The 17,776-nt window shown below is 36.1% G+C and overlaps 1 protein-coding gene across 5 annotated transcripts in view; it reads left to right on the forward strand.

Moving 5' to 3' along the window:
- COL12A1 (collagen type XII alpha 1 chain) overlaps positions 1–17,776 on the forward strand; it is a gene marked incomplete at its 5' end in the record, with an annotated part of 99,970 nt that overhangs the window by 71,792 nt on the left and 10,402 nt on the right. For all 5 annotated transcript variants that reach the window (XM_083856031.1, XM_083856027.1, XM_083856028.1 and 2 more), the window contains 11 exons: positions 1,713–1,855; positions 2,233–2,342; positions 7,009–7,158; positions 7,577–7,654; positions 8,253–8,339; positions 9,173–9,226; positions 9,739–9,834; positions 11,242–11,295; positions 12,235–12,288; positions 13,487–13,540; positions 14,661–14,732. In XM_083856031.1, coding sequence (XP_083712157.1) covers positions 1,713–1,855; positions 2,233–2,342; positions 7,009–7,158; positions 7,577–7,654; positions 8,253–8,339; positions 9,173–9,226; positions 9,739–9,834; positions 11,242–11,295; positions 12,235–12,288; positions 13,487–13,540; positions 14,661–14,732 — 952 coding nt within the window. The remainder of the gene's footprint in view (positions 1–1,712; positions 1,856–2,232; positions 2,343–7,008; positions 7,159–7,576; positions 7,655–8,252; positions 8,340–9,172; positions 9,227–9,738; positions 9,835–11,241; positions 11,296–12,234; positions 12,289–13,486; positions 13,541–14,660; positions 14,733–17,776) is intronic.

A 17,776-nucleotide genomic window follows, 5' to 3' on the forward strand; every position in this document is an offset into this window, starting at 1 on the left:
TTGCCTTATTTGGCAAATGGAGTAGAGTTTTCAAGGGCCTGTGGTCTTAGAGCTTGGTTATGGATGGGTAATACAATGGTCATTCTTGCCAACATTTTTTCCCAAAGAAAAAAGGACTTGAAGTGGAACAGTACCTTTCTCCCTCTTCTTCCTCTTTTTTTTTTTTTTTTTTTTTTTTTTTTTTTTTTTTTTTTTTTTTTACATTTGTTTCTCTCCCATCTTTTTACGTAAATTTCAAAAAAGGTTATTCTGGTTTAGAGGAGATGCCTAAAAATAGCCCATTGTTCCTATTAAATTTAGGAATATTTAGTTTTCTTTTCATAGAAGCTTTTGAAATTGTCTGCAATCCTGCCATCCTGCCAGATTGGGTAAAGATCAGATCACAAGCACAGAAGCTGAGGTTTATGAAGAAATAATTTCTTTTTGCTGGCCTGCTCAGATCACAGCTTTAAAGCAGAGGACTTGAAGATTTTTAAGTTCATTGGCATGACATTACTACCTGTAGAGATGATAGGTCTCTGACAGCATGGATTTTTGCAGTCTACAGAAATACAGATAATCCCAGTTTTGCAACTCTCTAGCATTGATGGGTATTGCATTTAAGACAAGTTGATGAAAAGGCAATAAAAAGATAGGTGTCATATTTATTTCATTTTTTAAGAAATGTTGTTATACATAGTCCAATGTCTGCTAAAGAGGTGGAATAGACTTGCCCGAGTATTCTGGGCACTTATTTTTCATGAGAATGCAGACAATAAAACTAGACTGAGTCAGCAAAACAATAAATGTGTGCTGATCCTAGTGGCACAGTTGTCTCCATATCTGAAATAACTTGTTATCCAAGTTATAAAATGTATTACCATTTCTACTTTAATATTTGAATTCTTGCACTGTGTTGTGTGATGTTGTTGACTTAGTGATATGATTTTATTGCAGTATTCCTAATTGTTTGTGTTCATAAGCTTTGTCTAACATACAAAGCAGCTTCTCTCTTAATTTTAAGGTTTTTATGTTTATGTTCATGTGACTAAATCTCCTTCTGAGCTCCATTATATTGTTTAAGGAGAAGCAGTGATCACCTCCTTTCTTTCAGTTCTCTTCCTGCATTCTCTCCTTTCCTCTACAGAAAATTCTGGCGGTCATTTCATGCATGTTTTTATTTACTTTTGGATCTCTGCTTTTTTAATGTCCAAATACCACAAATTTAAACCTGAGCCACTAAAGAATGAGCTGGAGCCCAAATGCATCACCAGTTGGAAAGAAGACATTAAATATTCCATCACTGTATCTGTGCCTGAAGGGCAACAATAGTTAAATGCTGTTGCCTGACTGAAGCAGGCCTGATGAAAAAAATTAATAAAGCTGTGGTCCTTTTTTCTGTATATATCCTCAAGGAATTTAAAACATGTGTAGTTTATACAGAATTTTGCCACAAGAATACATACCCAAGAGTTCTTGGTCATATTCTGGCATTGTCTCTAACTATGTTGCTGGGACCAACTGAAAACAGACTGTGAGCTCATCTTAACAAATCACAGTGTTTTTGTATCACAATGGTGTTTTCTATTGGAGAGAGTAGTTAAAATGCTCTGTTTCACTGAACACTGTGGCTTCCCTATTACTCATGTCTTTTTTCTGAAAAAGAGCAAATGATGATCTTATTTTCTTTGTGTGTTTCCGTGTGAAAAAATGTCTTTATATTGTCTTAACAGGGAGATTCACCCGGAGGGATTGCCCCAGGCATACACTATCATTCTGTTATTCCGCCTTCTCCCTGAATCCCCCAATGAGCCTTTTGCAATTTGGCAGATTACAGACAGAGATTACAAACCACAAGTTGGAGTTGTGCTTGATCGTAAGGATGATTATACTTATTGCATAGAGAAATTACATGTTATGTTACTTTGCATGTGTTTTATTACCAAATATTTCCAAACCCAAAGCACTTCTACATGATAAAAGAATTATACATTTTTAGTTTTAGAGATTTCTTTTAAACTTCGTGCATCTACAGTTCAACTAAGAATAATTCATCTAAACTACGTTTCAACTTTGGTATTAACTCTAAAAATCAAAGGAAATTACATCTATACACTTACAGGTCATTAAGATCATCTATGATTTGTGTTTACCCAAATAAGGGGTAAACTAGATTTTATCTATAAGTATGTATTAGGATGGTGGTTTCAGTAGTACACATGAAATGAAATGTGTTATTTTTATTCATTGCAGCTACCAGCAAAGTGTTGTCATTCTTTAACAAGGATACAAGAGGAGAGGTTCAAACTGTAACTTTTGATAATGATGACATAAAGAAAATCTTTTATGGAAGCTTCCATAAGGTAAAGGATTAAAATAATGATGTTGCTTTCTGAGGTACTGTTCTTTTAAATAGAGAAAACCAAGCAGAAATCACTTTAGGTGATGGTATCTGGTTTTTGGATAGTACTTTAAATTGACATAAGGACCTACAGATCATGTAAAACAAGATCTTTGAAGTTATAGGTCTTCTTTGAACCAATGTAAGAGATTTGTCATGAATTTGTTAAGATTGTGTAAGTGAAGGGATATATCTGAAGAAGAAATCATAGCCTGGTTCCTGCCACATGAAAGAGGAAGAATAAAAGTTAAAGTGGGAGAAAGAAAGGAAAGGAAGTTGTGAGAAAAGATTGCATGGGAGTGTAATGATTTGAAATCATTCAGAGCAGAGGAAGATGTAGCCAGAGAAAGTGAGTAGGCAGGGAACCAGTGTTGGGAGGTCAATAGCAGTTTGAATGAGATTCTTATGTTTAACAAATATAATACATGTGTATGTATATATTTAGTAAGTATGAATGTGATTTTTTTTTTTCTTAAAAACACTGGGCCTAAAATATTCCAAGGTCATACTAACTGATGAAACTAACAAGGAGGAGAGAGAGCGCATGAAAGGTCACTTTATGATTTAGAATGAAACTTCTAGGTTTTAAATTGACAAAATTACTAGTGAAATCATATTACATGTTGCTGCATCTGCCTTCACTTGTCATAGATTTGAGCTTGCTTTTCTAATTTTGTGGACTAAGTTATGAAAATCTGATCTTGCCAAGCTTCCTTCCTAGTGATCAAGAAATGCTTGACTCAGGCTACAGGTACACCTCAAAATATTGAAAAAAATTTTTTTGCTTATGTTAAATATATATGTTTAGTGCAAGAAAGTGAGCTGAAATTGCAACATTTTGGTTAGCTGAAATGCACATTCTCATGTTTTCATTTATCTTCCTTCTATTTAGTTTAGTTTTCATCTGATGACTAAATATGGCTTGAGGATAGCATTTGTTTTCTTTATGAGACCATCTTCTGCATGACTTGTCACTACCAGCATTCCTTTGAGGATACTGATAAGGGGTTGCCTCTGTCAGCTTCCAGATACTGGAAGCCAAGTCATCAACTGAACTTTGCTAGTTGAAAGTCAGGAAAGATAACTGATGCCAACATTATAATATTTTGTGACTTCATCTGTGTAAAACACAGGTTATTACGAAAATCACACAGTACTATAAAACCTATTGGTCCCTTCAGAATTTGGAGTAACTTCCCAAACTGGTCTTATATCCAATTATTGTTTTAGAATTTATGCCTGGTTATTTTAGAGTTAGGCCTGATTATTTTTGTATATATGAAGAAATGTTTATGTAATTGATTTTGTAACTGATAGTTATGACTAGCTTTGGATCATACCTACATTAAACAGCCTTTATTTTTTGTCTTTGAAATTTGCCTTTTTTTTTTTTAAGTAGCTTGATAGGACAACACAATTTTAATGAACTATATGGATCTACTGGAATGAGAAAAACTGTCAGTAAAGGCAAGGATGTATCTTGTTTTGGTGTGAAGGTTGAGTCATCCACAAGAGGTATTATTTAGACACAAAGCAGTATGTAGCATGCCTCATTTTAGATATCACAGTGGGAGCTGACAGTTTTTCAGGTCAGTGGTGTGGAGCTCTCCACATGCTGTACTGCCAGCAGTATGTTTTAAATATCTGTTGCTAATTTAGTTGATGTTTAGAATCACGTTTTTCTGTATAGTCTCTAAATGTGATAGAGCTGAGCAAACTTATCTGACAGCACTTTCAATGATGTTCTGCTCATCTATCAGAGCAATGAACAGGAGTAGGAGTGATTTGCAAATTATCTTAAAGCTTTATAACTACAAATTCTTGCTTAAGAGACTATTTCTTATGAAAAAATTCTCAGTTAATGCAGTTCCCTGTCTTTTTTTTTCCCAGAAAGGAATCAAAAGTTCAAATTTTGATAATATTTAAAGTAGCTGGAAGGGTCTTGTTTTAGAGCTATATTAGGTGGTTTTCACCATGAAACTAAGCTGACTTTTCTGGCTTCTCTCCAGATGATTACTGAGATTGCTATCTCAGTCAGGTTGTTAATGATGGCATCATGGGCTTCCCCGGCCCACCTGCTGGGAGAGCCTTATGCATCAGCTGTCTTGATTAGCTCCTAATAATGGGTAGCTGTAGTTTCAGATGGATGAAGGAAGGAAAGTAAGATTAACACATTTCTAAAAGTACTTTTGCAATTTCTCCTACCATCCAGTTTCAAAGAAATTACAAATCTTTACAATGCAATGAGATGTTTTCCAAAATATTAAGCATTTTTGTGGCTTTCATTTAATGACTTACTGGCTCATTCAGTGAAATACAGTTAACTACACCTAACTGTAGGGAAATTTACTCTGGCATACTTGAACACTCTGTGTAGCATAGCCATGGTGAAAGCTGTTGAATCTGGCAAGTTCCATAGGAAAAATTCTGACTGCCTGAGACAGTCATTAAATTTATAACTGATGTTTTGGAGAGACAGACAACTTCTACTTTCTTATTCTTACCACACTAAACTGACTTTTAGCTTGCCATTTTGCAGTAGTTAGCAAGAGGAAATTTGAAAATGAGTTTATATCTTTCTGCTGATATGCATATGGGAAATTAGTTTGCTTGGCTTATTGATGTCATTCCCTCAGCAGCAGAGCAGAACACCATCAAACTTTATCTTATAAGGCAGCCAGAGAGAAAAATTAAAGTATGATTTTTTTCCCCCTAAAATTTCATAAATGAAAGAAATAATCAGAAGTAATCAGAATTTATTCTTTGTGTTGGTGTATTAGAAATTGTTGAAAACAAAATGTATCAGGGTGGAATACAGAGACATATTATTTACTGTCCAGAAGCCTCTTTTAATTAGATTTATTACCTAGGCCATGAGATTCAGCCATGAATTCAGATCTGCCAGTAAAACAGTGTTTAAGTGACTGAGTCAATGACTTGGGAGAGCTCTCCTTATATTTGATTGTTAGGATGGATAGGTGATGCTCAGCAGTTATTTCTGTTTGAACCTTTTCAAGTTGATCTCATTCAAAATTCTGATGTAGATTTACCTCTCCTAATTTTTCTTTTGTGCTAATGAAAATATAATCTATAGTTGCTATGCAATATGTTCTGTTTTATTTTGTTTAAATTGTGACAAATATTTAACATTCCAGTAGAAGGACTTGCATATTAGGTGCCTTTCAGAATTTGTAAATTACCTCTGTGATGTGTTTAAACTGGATGGTGCAGTAATTAACCTGTAAAATTTGGTCACATAATCAAGTGACTAAGTATATAGTGTGTAAATGATAATGAATTTAAAGTTTTGGCATGATGCTTATTTTGTTTTATGAAAAGTTTGGCATATAATACCAAATTACACCTTGGACACACACAGTTATCTTTCAATTTTTTTTTATTTATTTGCTCAATGAATACTGTTGGGAATTTTAATTAAAAACCCTGCTTGTATACACAGCACTGAGATATAAAATGTAAGCACATAATTTTAGAATAGTTTCAGATAAGCTGTGCTGATGCCTTGGAGACAAGTGTGCATGGGAAAATATTTTAAAAGGAAAAAAAAAGTAGAAATTCCCAAGAGATTGTTCAGGCATTTGTGGACTCGGGACATTTAGAGAAATCTCTCAACTTTATGCCAATTTTTAAAGCAGTCATCAAATAGCAATATGCTTCTGTATGGTTATGTACTGTAATAAGAGAAGGTTTAAAACAAATACATACTTCAGGGATTCTTTACTTCTGATCTTAATGTGTTGATACTTTAACAATTACATAGATGTTATACTGATGTATATGAAATACATGCTGTAGGTGAGATATATAAGCCTCTGAATATTTTCTGTTGCCTGAAGATGCTCTTTCATTAACTGCATATTAGATGTGTTAAAGTGGCCCTTGTTTATTTCTTGGAGACTCCTGAATATTTTCTGTTCTTTCACTCTCTCTTTATTACAATCATTCCTTTCTCCCTCCTAAGTATCTTCTATTTCCAATAATTAATCTCTTCCTCTTCCCTGTTTCCCCTTGTTTTGGCAAATGTTTTTGTAACCAGATTTCTCTTGTGAAAATTTTCTCTTGCACCTTCCATTACTTTGTCTTGTTCTGGGCAGGCTTCTCTGTTCACTTCCTGTATCTCAATGTAGTTAATGCCTCTGGTTGAGTCATCTTTGGGTCTGAAACAATCTACTCTCTGAACTACAGTCTATTAGCCAGTGGGCAGTCCCAGGCTTATAAACATCTTGTGTGGCCCCAACCATCAGAAGAGAACAAGAAATGCTTATATTCACTTCCTCTCAAAAGTTCTTTTATTTTTTCCTTTTATGCCATCTTAAAAAAAACCTCAAGTAAGCTTTTAAAATAGTAAATAATATTCAACTATTGCATTAAATAGTATTTCTTAGCTATGCTTGTGTATTCATCTTATTGACCTTCAATACATTCTAGAGAGGCTATAAATGTCATAGACTTTCCCTGTGTTTGAATTTTTCCACCAGTTGGAATTAAAGCAGGATTACTAGGAATAAAATTTAAAACAGTACTACCAAATCAGTGAAATACTATTAAAGTGTTAAAGTAACTGTGTCCATGTGCCATGTCTAAATATTTTGTTAAACTTTTTTCAGGTCCATATTGTTGTAACTTCATCAAATGTTAAGATTTACATTGACTGCAGTGAAATACTGGAAAAACCAATTAAGGAGGCTGGCAATATCACAACTGATGGCTATGAAATACTTGGGAAACTTCTAAAAGGTGACAGAAGAACAGCAACAGTAAGCGATACATATGAATCCGTGTATTATTTCAAGACCTTGAAATTTTCTGAGGAAAGAGATTTGAGATTAGGGATTGTTGGGAAACCAGTGTTGCATCTGAAGCTTTCAAGGATCTGTACTGTCAAACCCAGTGTACTTAACTGAGAAGTTTGGTCTTTATAGTTTCTTGTTCTAGCAGAATTGCAAGAACAATATCTAATAGCTGGAAGTTGCACTCAGGTAAAGTCAAACGAGAGCAGGATTTTTATTTTTTTTTTCAATAGGGAGAGCACATAGTAATTAAGTGCCTATACTATGGATTCTCTATTGTTAGAAATAAATGGAGGAGTAATGTTTAATGATAATGTCAATATATTTTATACTTAACAACATACCTAACTTAATGATCTTTCAAGAGTATTACTTTCTTTTACAGTTAGAAATCCAGAATTTTGACATTGTATGCAGTCCAGTTTGGACTAGCAGAGACAGATGCTGTGATCTCCCTTCTATGGTAAGTATAAATGAACCAGAGGCTATCCAGAAAAATGTTATTAAGAGTAAATTTAATAGTATTACTATTAGGCTAGTGTTAAACCTTGTACTGACAACACACCTAAATCACAGTTGTCAGAGCAGCCAGTCAACTGCACCTTATTTCAAAGTTTCATGTCTGAGATAGTAAGGTTGTAATGTTAAAATTTATCCCCTTAGAAATGGTGCAAAAAATGTCTGTTTTATTTGTATTGTAGTGATGTTTCAAATTCTAGGTATTATAAATGGGGAATATATATATTTATTTATTTAATCTGTTCTTAGAGTGGCATTCAAAAAGTAACTATTCTTTGTAATCAAAAAGATGTCAAATGCATATAAATACTAGAACAACATTTTGCGTGTGTCTCTACTGTTAATACCTTGCATAGCTCACAGAGAAAATTTGCTAAAAATATAAAAGATCCTGTAGAAACATTTGGAAACCACAGTTTAGCTGTGAGTTTTACTTGGAAACAGCATAATAGAGAATCTTCCTGCTATTGTTTCAGAAAAGCATGCTGCCACTAAGTACATTTCTTTAAAAGGACAGTAATAAGTTGTGATTGAATTTTCAGAGAGATGAAGCCAAGTGCCCAGCTCTTCCAAATGCTTGTACCTGTACTCAAGACAGTGTGGGACCTCCAGGACCTCCTGGACCAGCTGTAAGTTGCCAGCTGTAACTATTCACTACAGACAAATTTTCTGATTTTTAAATTTATGGAAGTAGTTTTGTGTTGTGGTTTTGTGAAACAAATGCTGGTTTGAGACATAGTTTCTATCAATATATCCTGAACAACATGGTAATCCATCCCCTTTTCGCCAACTCCTACCACATCTACTTGGTTGTATGATCTTTTCCTGTATTTCCAGTGTGATCACTGAGATTAGCTCCTCATTGTTTGATAGGCTGAAAGGCTCTGGCCCAGTCTCTTGCACATCACGTACAAGATATTTTTAATGGACAGCAAAAATATTTTTCCTAAATACAGAGTCAAGATTTCACTCCAAGGAAAGATTCTTTATTCTATCAGGGAGATAAATTACTTTATTTTTATAGGGAGAGATAATAATTTATGGAATGGACATACTCCTATCAATTGTTGTGAAGATTAGGGAGTTATATTCATCCCAGTAGTCATATTTTGAAGCTATCAAAAGTGCTGCATGAGGAATCTAAAGCCCAGTTAAGTTGTCTGGTAGTCTGCTAGAGAAGTATTCAGAGATTTTGATGAATATAAATTGAAGTTTATGTCTGCAGAGACAAAAATCAAAATAATAATTTTTCATGGGCTGAATTGGCAAGGCTAAAGCTGATGTGGTTTCTCTGAGTTCCTGATGCATATTTCATTCTACGACTCTTTTAAGTAGTGTGATCTGCATACTTTAAAACTTTTGGGCTTTACTTAAGAGTTTGTTAATTCATAATGCACATTAGTATTATGCTCCTTTGCTTTCTATGTCTGAAATACATTTTCTTTCTGAATACTCAATTTAGGGTGGCCCAGGTGCTAAAGGTCCCAGAGGTGAAAGGGGTCTGACTGGATCTTCTGTAAGTATGTTTCCCAAAATGCATCTATAATGATGCTACTACAGGCTTACCTGTATGAAAATTTTTATGCTTAGTCTAAGAATGTAGATTAAAAATTTAGTTAAAAATATGCCTTTATGTTACTTATGTGCAGCCTATCTATTTGAGACTATACATCAGAGTCTGTGTACTCTCAAAGTCATTGACCACATGTCAGGATACGGGGATTATGTGCATCAAAGTTCATACACATTCTGCAGCATTATTGTTCTCTCTTCTGTACAGAGGACATGGCAGTACTTTTAATTGGCACTGCCAGAGGGCATGTATTGTCCTGAGACTGCCAACATGGATCAGAGGATAGCTTATGAAAGGGCATGCCTCTTGAACAACTATTTCCACCACTGTTCTGAAGTATTAAATGTGTCTCCAGGCTTCTGACTTACCTTAAGTGTTTAACTCAAAGGATTTTGCAGTTATGGATTTCAGACAGGATTGTAATTTACAATTTTGTTTTCGTTTTCTCCTTTAAGGGGCCTCCTGGTCCTCGTGGTGAGACAGGTCCTCCAGGCCCTCAAGGGCCCCCAGGTCCACAGGGTCCTAATGGGCTGTCAATCCCAGGCGAACCGGTGAGTGGCCCTTTTGAGTGCCATCAACAGGCAATGTGTGTGGAGCCAGATCTCTCCATGGGGGTGGTAGTCTTAGGAAGAGGGTAGCAGCTTTGCCAGAGCATGTGCTTGTCCCTGCAATGCAGTACTATTGTGAAATACATCTCTTTCCCAAACAAGTCTCTGAATACAATAGCATTTTCTGTCCTGAATGTTACATGTGCTTATGGGATTCTAATGAAGGGACAAAGTCTGAGTGCTGAAATGTAAGTTGTGCTACTCTGTTTTGAGTCTTAACGGCTTTTCTGTAGAGTTGCTAGGCATTCCAGTTTAAGGACTCAAAACTATCAAACTGTAGTGCAGGAAAATTAAGCATGCAGTATTACTTTGAAGACTTTCTCACAGACTTGTGTGTTCAACTTCTATTTTCTGGCTTAAATCAGTAGCTAGGGTTTTTCTTGGCAACAGTATTCATATTTTGGCAAGATGTTATTTCTGATTTCATATGCATGCCTTCAAAGCCAGAGTAATTCTCATTAACACTGATGAAGTTTCACTATGTTCTGGTGTTTATAGAAGATAGCATACATAACTCTGCATTGTGAATGTATTAAGGCTGCTTTAGCCATATTTCAATAAATAATTACCCTAAAAGCAAGAATATAATTCTGATGTTTCCTATTTAGGATTAACTTGAATTTTAATATATTCAGGAGCTTTTTTTATGAAGTCTTTGATCAAAATAAAAAGTTTATGAAAAGAAGTAGTTATGTCTAATTAAATGCTGTGTCATTTTTCATTTGAAAATTGGTTACCTGCTCCATCTGTAATGGAATTTGGGAAATGGAAAATAAAATGTACTTTAAGATAGACATTAGGAACACCTTCTGGTTTGTAAGGACAAAGTAGAATGAATTTGTTACCCTATGTAGATTCTTTTCATGTTTTTTTTTGTTATATACTGGAAGGAAAAATTTAATCAAGAAGATCTAGAAGCACCAAACAGCAAGAAAGGAAAAACATTCCTTTTAAATGTGTAATACAAATAATACATTTATTTGTCACATTCACTTGAAAAAGTCTGAAAAATGAAAACACCAACATTTGTGGAATTTCTCATTAGCTAATAAGAATTTGGAGCACTTTTGAGTCACATACTTTCATTTTTTATATCAATTGCAATCCATGTTCTCAGTCTATGTTTACAAATTTTTTGATTAGTACCAGTTGTTAATGCTGGATTATCAAGTAAGACATTGTAAAAAATAAATATTGTATTGTCAAGTTTAGCACATGTGTGTTTGGACTGTGCATTTAGAGTACAGTGCTGTAGCATATATGGAAGGCAAGCTAGTTGTGAAAGGCAACAATTGCTTCTTTGTGTCCTGGAAGTCTGAGGTATTTTGTAATCATTTGTGGAAATTATAGGGTCGCCAAGGAATGAAAGGGGATGCTGGCCAGCCTGGACTCCCAGGGCGATCGGTAAGTTGACACTTAGACAAGATAATGTCATTTTGCACTATTTCTGATGCAGCCTGGCTGCTGGACAACTGTCTTTGACATCACTAGGAGTTGTAGGCTCTTCTCATACTTCTCTGGGCCACAGTTTTGGAAACACAGTTGTGTTACACTCAGAAATTTGAAATGTAGGTAATAAGCCATTCAAAACAGCAAACATGAAAGAAACAGCTATGCTTGGTCAAGCCAAATGTCCATCTGGGCAGTTGTGAATGCACAATGATGGACCATTGGATTAGGAAGAGTAGTCTGATAATTCCCCAGGAAGGTCTCTCATCTTCTGGCCACTTGCAGATGTCTCCCTAAATGTCTTCCTAAAATAAAGATTGCAGAATCTTTGCTGAACCTTTCTTTAGCAATGTTGACTAATTACTTTCTACTTGTGGAATTCAAATGGCTGTGGAACATTAATTGTATGCTTTCCAAAAGAAGAGAACAATATTAAAGTTCAGTTATGTGCAGGTTTCTGTATTGTAAATTATACAAGGAGGAGAAAAAATTAGGGTCTTTTTTTAATTGGCCAAATTTATGGATAATCTGAGGTCATTGATGTCATGGTATAATGAATATTCCTTGGTTACTATATTGTCCTTAATTTTACTGATGATAAAAAGACTATATGAGGAACATTTAAATGTTGTTATGGCCTTAGTTTCATATATCAGATAAGGTCAGTCATGGGCCAAGGGCCTTGTATTCTTTAGCTGTTTCATTAGTCCTTATAACCTTGAGTAATATACTTTTAGGGAGTAGTAATTTCCTGTAGGAAGCAGTGCTGCATGGTAGTGTACAATGAGATTAGACAGAAACGAGGGAAGAACATATATACTTGAGATATACGGAATGACATAGCAGTGATGTTTGCTCTGTCATGGATTAATTTCTCACTCTTTCTCCCTCCAGGGAACACCAGGTCTACCTGGTCCACCTGGACCAGTGGGACCTCCAGGAGAAAGGGTAAGGTTTCCTCAGCTTATGTTCTGAAAAGACCAAGTAATATAATTTTTGTGTTTTGCTGGATTTTTCTCCTTCTTTATATATCTTTCAATTTTCAAATGTTTTTTTCAAGAGAAGTTCTTTTATCTGCATCCCTTCCAGAGAGACAAAAGCAGAAGGGTTGGAAACATGTCAGGGGTGAAAACCTCCCCAGACAGCTATTGGTAGCCAGAGAGATTCTGTAGAAATTGCCCTGCTCCCTTCCCTGACTAGGTTGTCAGCTTCCTTCACCCATAGAGCAGTATTTCCCCTGGACAGGGCTCTGCTGAGGGACTCAGCCCTGCTGTCTTCCCCACATTGTTGCTGCTGCAGGGAATCCCTTTGAAACTCTGCTCATCTTGACATCTGGGAAATGTCATATTAGTAAGGAATCTGTCTGTGCCAAACTTACTGTGAAGGTCAGGCTTGCCCCTAAACCTTTGGCTATCAGGGGCTTCTCTGGATGGAGAGCTCTGAAATGCCTTCCTAATGAGGGGCATGTACACAGGTATTTAATTGTGGAGTTGTTGTAATTCCTTTCTTCTAATTGGAGTCAAATAAATCTCTTTTGTCATCACAGTGGAATATCCCCTTTAAGATGACTGAAGCAATTATTTGCCTTTACAGTCAAAATTAATAGGTGATATATGCATTTATAGCTGTCCTTTAGTGGGAATTGATAGCTGGAAATGAAAATAGATGACTGTGTGATAGTCAGTTGCCAAAGAGGATACTGTTGGATTGGTGAGTCATGAACCATCAACATTGACTTGTGAATGCTATGTTGAATTAGTAAATGGGATTTCTCAGCATTCATTCCTGCAGGGGAAATATCTGAGAGGGAGATGGGTCTCCAGTTAAGTGTAAATCTCTGATTGTCCAGTTAAAGCGTGAATGAGAGAACAGTGAAAAGAGAGATTTTGCTCATCTAGGATAGAATAATGATTCCTTTTCTTAAAAATATTAAGAAACATGGATTTCATTTTCAGTTAATCAACAGCAGCTGAACATCTAAAGTGTCTGAAGCTCATTGTTCCATAGCCTCCTCCAGCATGACTTGTGACAGCTACTTTATAATGTGGATAGGTTTTAAAAGAAACGTTAGTAGTAATCAGGAGTATTGCAATTATATAATTGTAAAGACATTTTTTTCTCTAATCTTGCTTTTGTTTTTGAATAGGGTTTCACAGGAAAAGATGGTCCCACAGGTCCCAGAGGCCCACCAGGACCAGCGGTAAATATAATTTTGTCTTTGATATACTCTTAATTAAGAGACCTGAGCCAAGAGGGAGCCACATTGACTTTTTCAGTTTCCATCAAATGTGAAATGGATCCTTTGCTCAATCTCCTAAATGGGTATAAAAAAGTCTTGGTAGAAGGTGAGCAGACAGCTGGGCAAAGCATATATTCCAAACATTTGTAACAGTGGTTTTGAAACTGATTTTTTTCCAGGGTAAATAAGGGAAGAAACAGTTTATCTGGTTCTTTAGCCGTGATCTTTAAATGCATAGCTAGGTCTTCTGAAACTAATTGCCTTATTATTTAAGCGTACTTATTGTATGCTGGTGAAAACAAGCACTGTTAATAGAAGTTTTTCATGACAAGAGTATTTGAGGATCAGTTTTTGCTTAAAGAGATGCTTCATTGTGTTTTGTGGGACCATGCTAGAAAAGAGGCTGGCTGTTAGAAAAAAGCCTATGTTGGATCAGACAGCCAGAGATAGGCAAGTTACTGCAGCTCCATGTCACCAGGTTCAACACAGAGCAAGTTGGAAGGTGCGTTTCCAGAAGGCAGATGCACACAGAGCACATATTTGCATTACATATATAGATAACAGTCTCTAAGGCAGGGTATTATTTGGGCTGGCCCCACTCCCCCACAGTTGTCTTTCTTATGTTCCTTTGGGAATGTGCAGATGAACTTTTGTCACATAATCTAATACTGGTCTTTTAAATATAATATTTATCTAGTATCACTAGAATGCCTTATGGTCTTCTTATTGTGGGTTTTTACATGGGTCACAGATCTGCTAGGTGAACTCAGAAGGTGAAACTGTTTTGTACTGCTTCAGGAATTGGTCATTAAGGATGATACCAAAACCATATACACACCCCTTGCATCTTTCAGTGCTGAAATGCCTGTTAAACTGTGGTGTTTTGTAAAAGAATACATTTCCAAGAAGAAACAAACTGTTTATTCCATAAAAAAAAATTCAAGCCTGATATGTACCTAACAGAAAACAGCCCAATAGGAACCATTTTCAATACTGCTTTGTACTCAATACAGTAACACATTTCTTATTAGTTGTTAGGTTGTGCATTTCCACAATTCATTTTACATGTCTTCTGTTGCAGGGTGCTCCCGGAGTTCCAGGAGTTGCTGGCCCAAGTGGAAAACCAGGGAAACCGGGAGATCGTGGGACACCAGTAAGATAATGATATACTTAGAGTATCAAATTTAAAATTATAGACTGTTGACGAACACAAGACTTCTGCTGCTTTAAATAGTTGTCTTGCGCTTATGATGGTGGTTAATACAGTGGAGCTGACCTAAACCCACAAGTCTTTTTTTAAAAATGATTTTGTTTTTATAGTATGCCGTTTTGCTGAGTTTAATAGTTGGGGCTGGAAATTGTGGTCTCTGGTTTCCACTAAAAAGATCGTAGGCTGCTATGTGCCAAGACATATATTCATTCCTACACTGCATAAGCATGAAAAACTAGGTCAGCAAAATGATTGTAAAGTCTTTACATTGGTGCATGTGTGTGCAGTAAAAAAGTGATAAACTGCTGAAGGTGGAGAATCTTTGATAATGTTACCTAATCAGTTCTGTTTTCATGTTTCATTCTTTTCACAATGTTATTTCAAAATTATTTAGGAGTGGTTTCTGTGGGTTTTATTCAAACTTTTCAAGTGCTTCCTAAACAGAGAGAAGGAGCAGGAGGTGCTGCCTCCCACCAACAGTTTCAGGAGAAATTTAATTTGATTCATTTATAGGATCTCTGAGAAACTATGCTGGAGATAGCAAGCGAAATGAGAAGTCATTCATTCCTTGTGAATAATATATGGCAATCATCTAGAATTTTCCATCCTGCCTCAGTGTAGTTGTATATAAAAAAGCTGGATAATTTGAAAGAATATGTAGTCGATGGGGAAACTTGATAGCCATGAAGTGGAAGCTCCCAGGAGCATGTGGAAGCTCCCAGGAGCACCTGGAATGTCGGACATTTTCTCACACACAAGTTGAATTCAGTCTGTGTTTGCTGGACTATAAATTCCATTTCCCCTTGTAGTAGAGGACACAGAGTGTCTTAGGAAAGTCTTGAAGCTTTCCTGCTTTTAGACATACATTGTTAATGGGATATCTGTGCTTGGTCAGATGTTGAATAGATGTGGCTGGAGCACAAAGTGCTGTCCTTTGTTCATGAGGGAGCTTTAAACTGTCAGGTGTATCTGATTTTTCCCTCACCTGGGACAATGGATAGCTGACCCAGTTCAGAAGAAAAGATTTTCTGCAGGTAAATAATGTGTTTTGAAGGAAATCTGTCTACAAACCCAGTTTAAAGGCTTTTGCAAAGCAAGGCAGGCAACTCCTGTCCAAGACCCATGTCTAAATTCTCCTGCACTTGATTCTTAAAAGTTTCTTTCAGTTAGAAATACATTTTTTTCCCAGCAGTTACTGCACTTTCTTGTAATGGGACACTGTGCATCATATTTACCATTTCTAGTGTTTCTAGAACAGATCCCAGCAGGAATTCTGGCTTGCACCTTGAACAGATGTTTTATCAGATTCCTGGTGGACAGAATTTCAAGGCCTTCCTTTGTTTGCAGTATTACAGTTGCCAAAGGTGCAGCCTGACAGCCAAATGCAACTTGCACTGTCATGAATCATAATTCTGCCTGAAGACAAAGATAATGAGGCTTCACATTGCCTCTGGTAAATACAAGGAATAAATAATTTTTGACCAGATCCTACCAGTTTTTCTTCTATCTGAGCAATTGTATTGCTAGTACTATCAAATGAAAGTCAGGAGAAAGACCCCTGCAAACCAAGGAATATTGCATTCCAAGTAAAAGATATAGTTACCTGCAAATTATGAGCAGTCTTGGTGTTATGAAGTTACTCCCAGTTAATGTGGTCAGCTGGAGCTCCTTCCTGATGTATTCAATACCACTAAAGTGCTAAGCTGAGGCAGACCACACTGTAAACATTTCTCTGCCTCACTGTGTACTTATACTAGAACAAGTATATCCTAGAAGTGTTAACTGAATTTTCATGGAAATAGGAAATTTGGCTTTTTGGTCTGCTTGCAAGTACCTCCAAGAGAAACTTAGGTGTTTTTTCCAGTGTAGCAAAATGACTGGAAAAGGAACTGTAAGGACACAAATGACTTGGTAATTTATTAAGAACTGTACAGGCTATCCTAGAGGAGACTAAAATATCTGTCATCTGTCTGGTCAGAGAGTGAGAATTCCATAGCGGTTCATACACATATCATAAGGTAGCAACCATCAACAGTAAGACTCGTTAAACTAGGAGAGGATATTGGTTCAGGAGGAAATGGATATATTTCCGATGAATTAACAAAATGGGAAATAGAAGATGTTGGACTATTAGAGAGGAAAAGTTCCAGTACTTGTTGTTCTTTAGGTGTGAGACTGAAAACAGTAACAATGGGTAGGCAAACTAAGTTGAATTAAGGTAGAGCTATGCTGTTTATAAAACAGACTCTCTGACAACAGGGTCTGACTTTGTTGACTTAGATGGTTCCAGGGGAAAAATGCAAGGCATTTAGATGTAATAAGTAAGGTGCTAATAAACTGATGCCTCCAGGACCAAATAAACTGTGAAAACCTTTCTCTGCTGCCATGTGTTCACCGCTCTTGCATCCATCTATGCAGATGTCCTAGATGAAGTCTGAAAAAGGCAGTACTTTGGGAGCAATGAGCTGGTGGTTTTTGAGGGAAGCAAACATTCTTTTGGGAAAAACAATTGAGCACATTATCTTTAAAAGTAAAAATAGCAAAACTTCCTTTGTTTTGTCCTTCTTCAGCAGTAGAACTATGCTGCAGCCCCAGCCTTCATCCCACAGCTCAGAAAAATCCCACATACAGCATAAACCAGTTTTTCCTTGTACTGACCCCAAGTGACTCCCTCATTGCAGGATATCAACAAAGCAGATTGCCAGCAGCAGCTGCTGTTTCTCAAAATGGTGTCAAGTAGTTGGTTAAACTGCACTTTTTTGTCTATTAAAAGAAAATTAACTGTAATTTAAGAGGCATATAAGCAAGTGGGAAGAAGATGCAAATAGTAACTCAGTAATTGCAGTTGTAATTATTTTTTTAAAAATTTGTTTCTAAGATATCCAGGCAGAAAATGCACTTCATTATTGACATGGACAGTCAGCCTCTAATCTTCAAGTTTTCAAGTTAGTTTCAAATAGGCTGTAGACTTCCATCCACAAGACTGA

This window comes from Zosterops lateralis (assembly GCF_965231275.1).
Source record: "Zosterops lateralis genome assembly, chromosome: 3".
NCBI lineage: Eukaryota > Metazoa > Chordata > Aves > Passeriformes > Zosteropidae > Zosterops > Zosterops lateralis.